We start from the raw sequence: 6,000 nt of genomic DNA, 5'->3' as shown, positions 1-6,000 counted from the left end.
TGCAAAAAAAAAAACACCACATAGAAGATCTTTCAAATTCAGAACTTACCTAGCTGCGGCAGGTTTGAAATTTTGTTTGCTGAATCTCAATGGTGGTCAAAATAAATGTTGGGGGGGGGTGCAATGCAAATCTAAGGGGGAAAGTGTCTGCAATTTTCCTGTGTGACCTAATACTCTGCAATTTTCCTGTCACCATTGTAACAATTACACAAGAGAAGTGACACAAAGGCACGTAATCAAGTTTTTAACCTTCTTAAAGACAAAAAACAATAACAAACCAATCCGGAAACAAAACTAGATCAATAAAAATGAACAAACTACCATCTTCAACAGTGAAATTGATTTCTTCCAGTCAAGTCATCAAAAGTGTGTGGAATGTTGTTAAGGAGCTTGTGGAAAATTCACTAGATGCTGGCAGTGATTGTATTGATGTTAGATTGGTAAGTCTTTCAGTCAGTTTCAGTTCTCTTTAATGTAATTGTAGATTTTTTTATTATTTGATGTCAGTTGAAGTTATTATTTACAGAAGTTGGTTCAAGTGAACTGTCATACCATACATAAAACAGAATTTTCATTTCAGATTTGCCATTCAATTTTGCATTATACTAATAGATTTTTAACATCTTTGTTTTTTTTTTCATTTATCACTACAGAAGTAACATAAATGAAGAAAAATAAAGTCAAATAATCCAAGGCATCTGTCTTTTTCATGTTTTGTACTAATAATTGCTGGTCTCCTGAGGTGACCCTTCAAGCAAACCTAAATCCCCAAAGAAAAAAATGGCCAAATCATCCTTTTTTATCAGAATGTTGATGATGTTTTGATGTATTGATGATGAAATTGACTTTAATTTCATCCCCACTCGAAATTCAATGTTTAAAAATTGCAATTGCTATCCCAATAGGAGTTTTTATCCCCACTGAGGAAAAACGTACCATCGGGGCTGTGAAACAGGGGTGTAATGATTGTGACAATGATTATGTTTCAGGAGCAAAGTGGTTTGCAGAAAATCGAGGTCAATGACAATGGTCCTGGAATACCAAAAGAACAAATTGAACATCTTTGCAAGCCATATTTCACATCAAAGCTTTCCAGCTTCGAAGATTTAGAAACACTTCAAACATGTGGTTTTCGTGGGGAAGCTCTACATTCTATTTGTACAATTGCTAGAATTTCTGTAATAACAAAAACTGCATTGGATGATGTAGCAACATTGTTTGAATTTGATTCAAATGGTTCTGTTGTAGAATCTAAACCGACCCATCATGGGAATGGTACGACAATAATTGTTAAAGATCTGTTCAAAGATTTACCAGTAAGGAAACAAAATCTTAAATCTACCAAAGCACAAAAAGATGAAGTCAAAAGAATTGAAGATCTACTAATGGGATTTAGTTTGGCATATTCCAATCTGAGAATCACCTTAACTAACGATAAAAAAGAAATTTGGCGTAAGAATAGGACTGCTAGTCCCTCCTTTTCAATAAGGGAGATATTCAAATCGAGAGTCGCCAATGCTCTTGAGGAAATACTAATCGAGGACAGCGAATTTCAAATTCATGGTTTTGTCCCAAAGAAAGATTGCGATGTCCAAGTTGTTAGCAGATCAACAGGTGACAGAATTTTTCTGTCAGTGAACAAAAGACCTGTTGCAATCAGCTCTCTTAAAAAGGTATAAAATCATTGTATTAATCGGTCCTGGTGTACAAAAAGAGCTTAGTTTTTTTAAATAAGATAACAATTTTTTGTATCATTATAGTGAAACTCCCTTCCAACTTTTCATGAAAAGCTTTATGGGGGGATAGGAGTCTTTCTGATTAAAAAGGGGGGCTTTTTAGAGGGGATCCAATAAAGATAGGGCCGGTTAACAGAATTTTGGCAAAATCATATGTGATATTGGTTAAAGAATTTGGTATTTGTTAACAAAAATGTCAATTTTAAATAGCATTCTTTCCCTGTGGTGCCACCCAGAAACTACAGAAATTTTAACGCTTTTAGCGTATTTAAACGACTGTAAATAATGCAGGTTTGTGATATTTTAAAATTAGACGGGGGGGGGGGGGGGGTTCAAAATAAATGAGGGGAGGTGTTTTATACCCAACTGCATGATCAATTGAGCAATAACCAAATATCTCTTTTTGGTTTACATATATATTTTGGGGATCAAGCCCTCTATAAAACATAATAGAAACATAACACTAACACTGCACACCATGATCATATTTTTATTTGAAATGAAACAATAATATTTAGTTCCATAGTATGCATGGTATTCATTTTAACACATTCACTTTTCAGACTTTGAAAGAGAATTTCGTGTTGAGCAACCCTGGAGTCAATAAATATCCTTTTGCAGTATTAGAAATCACCTTGGATCCGAAACTGATTGATGTGAACTTGGAAGCTGACAAAACACGAGTTGACATTATCAACATTGTGAGTTGAAAGCTTTAAATTTCAAATTGGCCTAGTTCAAGGTTTGGTATTTTATGAGCTTAAAATAATGAAATAAGATTGAAGTTTTTTTTCATTAATTTTCTAAAACCCTCTTCCCTTTTCCCTGCTTTGCTTGAGCTGGCTTGAGAGATATATTCAAAAATGGTCATTCTTTTGTCATCAGGTTTTCTAAAACCAAGAAAATGTTTTCTTTCATTCAGGAAAAGATCACAGCTGCACTGAGTAATAAACTTCAATTGCTTTATGATACTTATAAACCTATGTAAGTCTAATAAATTTATGGTTTCAAAAACATTCACAAAAAGTTTTAGATTTTCATCATCCAATCATATCATATCATTTTTTAAATCGTTGTTATCACTACTGATGAAAATTTAGAAACCTGATAAACCTGGTTTGAAGTCACTAGTGCCAACAGAGGTTATGATACAAATAAAGATTGTTTTTCTCATCTATTTATCGATCCCTGATTGTTCTATGACTGAAGGTAGAGAGTCTATCACCTTATTTCCCTAGCCTAACACCCTGCCTGGAAATGCTTGGGATTCGTACACAGTCTATTGCAGTTCAAGTCTGTGATCGAAACCCTTCACACTACCAATCAGCAGAATGTTAGTGAGACACAGTGATAGCCATTGTTCTCTCTTATAACTATACCCTTTTCTTACCAGGAGTTCTGAAGTGAATATCGAGACAGAAAAGCCTGAGTCCCAATCATCTGGTCCCAAGCTTCCATCCGTGGATATCTTTATAAACGAGTCTCAGGATACAGAATGTCAAGTAAGGGCAATCTTAACAGACGAGGCTCCGGCTCAACAATCCTCTCTACAACCAGACTTTGTTGTGGAAAACCAGCAGAACACTACACCAAACATAACAGATGAAGTCATAAGTATTGTAAATGATCCTGTAGCCAATGAAAAATGGAGGAAAGGGAATTTCGAAATTTCACCTGTAAGACTATTTACAATTTGATTTCAACTCATCTTACAGTGTTTTTAACAATTCTTTATTTTTTAACACAGAAAAACCTCATAATTTAAGATCAGCCCTAACTGTCTTTCTGGCTGAATCTCAATAAGGGCCTCGTGTAACCTTTAAAATAGTCAGTGATGTTTAGATTACTTTTGATACCGTTTTTGTTATATAGCCGGTGACTTTACTGACTGGGCCACCTCGTACTCCAGGAGAGGGAACATCAAAGAACAACACAGCTCCTGAAAAAGTTAACACTAACTTCAAGAGCAAAGAATCTAGGAAACGTCGCTCTGTAAGTGGGTAAAGGCCACATTTTTGGTACACCTGTCCCTTTCGTTACGCTTTTGACTTCTACTCATATCTTGAAAACTAGCATTAAACTTGCAAAACTTCCAATTGATTATTGATCTGGGGTAGAAAGTGCCCTTACAATCAGAGTTTGGCCAGCAATAGGACATTCTTTCCTCTTACAGACCCTGCAGAAGTCTAAATTTCACATTTTTCTACTTTTTTCACTGTTGCTCAGGTTTTGCATTTTTCTAAAAAGCATGTTTTGCGACTCTAATCTTGTCCCTTCCGTTACGCAAATTCATTTTCAAGAAAATCTTTGTCAAATAGCTATAGTTTATGTTGAACTCTCACAAGTTACCCTTGGGATTACTCCAAATTCAATTTGCAAACCATTATCCTCTATTTTTGACATGTTTTTTCATTGACAGTCCTTCCCATTGGAAATGTGCCTTGGTTTTGTCCCTTCCGTTACGCAAACATTAAATTGAACAGCATCTCAAGTCTTCGACTTAAAAACTTTTCCTTTTGGTTGACTACTACCCTCATTAGACTTCTTACTTGCAGGTACATTTAAACTTTATATTAACAATGTGGTGGGAGTTATCTCCTTGGAAAATTTGATGTCCCTTCCGTTACGCCTTTTTTAAAAGGGAGTGTTACAGGGACTTGGATGTTCATTATAGTGTTTCTTTCTTCAAAGCCAAGATATCTGAATTTATTGCATTGTTGAAAGACCTATTGTAGACTGTTCTCACATTTGCTACACTACAATGACTTCTTTTTATCTCTTAACCCTTAGGCTCCATAGGACGCGTCCTGAAACAGACAAAATACCAAGTCCTAAAGATGGAGTCCCATCTCCCTAGGACTTTATTTAAAGGGAAAGAAACCAAATGTTTTTGAAAGAGTATATAATTACCTTTCCAATGGTACCAAAACGAGTGTCTGAATCAAAAGCTACAAGCTTTTACGCCATTTTGAAATTTCAAATTTCAAAAAAAATCATTGAAATTTTTCAAAATTTTCAAAACTACTGCGCGCTCAAAGGGTTAACCAAAAAATTTTTGATTTTTTTTGAAGACTCCAAACTGCTCAAAATACCTGAAAATGACAATTAGGAGTTATTCGAAGTTGTTTTGACCATAAAAAATCTTTCCCAGGGGTCTCATTAACCCTTAGGCTCCATAGGACGTGTTTTCGCGTCCTGAAACAGTCAAAATACCAAGTCCCAAAGCTTGGGTCCCATCTCCCTAGGACTTTATTTAAAGGGAAATAAACCCAATGCTTTTTGAAAGAGTATATAATTACCTTTCCAATGGTTGGTACCAAAACGAGTGTCTGAATTAAAAGCTACAAGCTTTTACGCCATTTTGAAGTTTCAAATTTCAAAAAAAAATCATTGAAATTTTTCAACATTTTCAAAACTACTGCGCGCTCAAAGGGTTAACCAAAAATTTTTGATTTTTTTTGAAGACTCCAAACTGCTCAAAATGCCTGAAAATGATAATTAGGAATTATTCGAAGTTGTTTTGACCATGACAAATTTTACCAGGGGTCTCATTAACCCTTAGGCTCCATAGGACGCGTTTTCGCGTCTTCTTTTTTGAATGCTCAATATAAAATTTTAAAGAAAAACTGAAATGCAAGTCACATTTTCGGTTTCTGGGGTCACCTACAATGGGTCAATGATTATCATCATAGAGGTATATACACATCCAAATAAATAGGTTTTAAGCAATTTTGAGGATGAAATTTTTTTAGCGTAACGGAAGGGACAGGTGTACCAAAAATGTGGCCTTTACCCAATGTATTTTCATCACATAATTCACCTGAATAATTCTAATAAGTCCTTCTCAGAAACTTTGAGTGGAAAAATTAGTCAACATTTTACTTGATTTTCCAGTCTCTCCGACTTTCCTGTAGTAAAGTAATCTTTTTTCAGTCTTTCCAGACAAAGATTTTAGAAAAAAATATTAAACTTATCATAATATTTCATTTTGTATTTTCATTTTAGTCTGGTACAAATGACGAGGCCTTCACTAAGCTGGAAAAGGTAATTTTTTTGTCTTTGAGGCCAGAATTTTTTCCTTAAAAATTGTCAATAAACCCTAATAGATATTACAGTATCTTCATAATGGGAGCGTGTTTATATCCAACGTTCTTCTAAAATTATTGGTGCGGTGGTTAATGGGCTTTTCCAGAAAAAACCGTATATCCCCTGTTGAAAAAGTTCATCCCTCTGTGGCTGGAAATGCTTAACCTCCTGGAATTCC

At 34.9% G+C, this 6,000-nt stretch overlaps 1 protein-coding gene across 2 annotated transcripts in view; it reads left to right on the top strand.

Moving 5' to 3' along the window:
* Positions 1 to 259: 259 nt before the first annotated feature.
* LOC136824220 (PMS1 protein homolog 1-like) overlaps positions 260 to 6,000 on the top strand; it is a 29,971-nt gene continuing 24,230 nt past the window's right edge. For both annotated transcript variants that reach the window (XM_067080397.1, XM_067080396.1), the window contains exons 1-7: positions 260 to 440; positions 990 to 1,673; positions 2,300 to 2,437; positions 2,659 to 2,720; positions 3,130 to 3,412; positions 3,609 to 3,728; positions 5,742 to 5,780. In XM_067080397.1, coding sequence (XP_066936498.1) covers positions 309 to 440; positions 990 to 1,673; positions 2,300 to 2,437; positions 2,659 to 2,720; positions 3,130 to 3,412; positions 3,609 to 3,728; positions 5,742 to 5,780 — 1,458 coding nt within the window. In that variant the 5' untranslated portion in view covers positions 260 to 308. The remainder of the gene's footprint in view (positions 441 to 989; positions 1,674 to 2,299; positions 2,438 to 2,658; positions 2,721 to 3,129; positions 3,413 to 3,608; positions 3,729 to 5,741; positions 5,781 to 6,000) is intronic.

Source organism: Clytia hemisphaerica, unplaced genomic scaffold (assembly GCF_902728285.1).
Source record: "Clytia hemisphaerica strain Z4C2 unplaced genomic scaffold, Clytia hemisphaerica genome assembly, whole genome shotgun sequence".
Taxonomy (NCBI): Eukaryota; Metazoa; Cnidaria; class Hydrozoa; order Leptothecata; family Clytiidae; genus Clytia; species Clytia hemisphaerica.
This window is presented reverse-complemented; position numbering and strand designations above follow the sequence as displayed.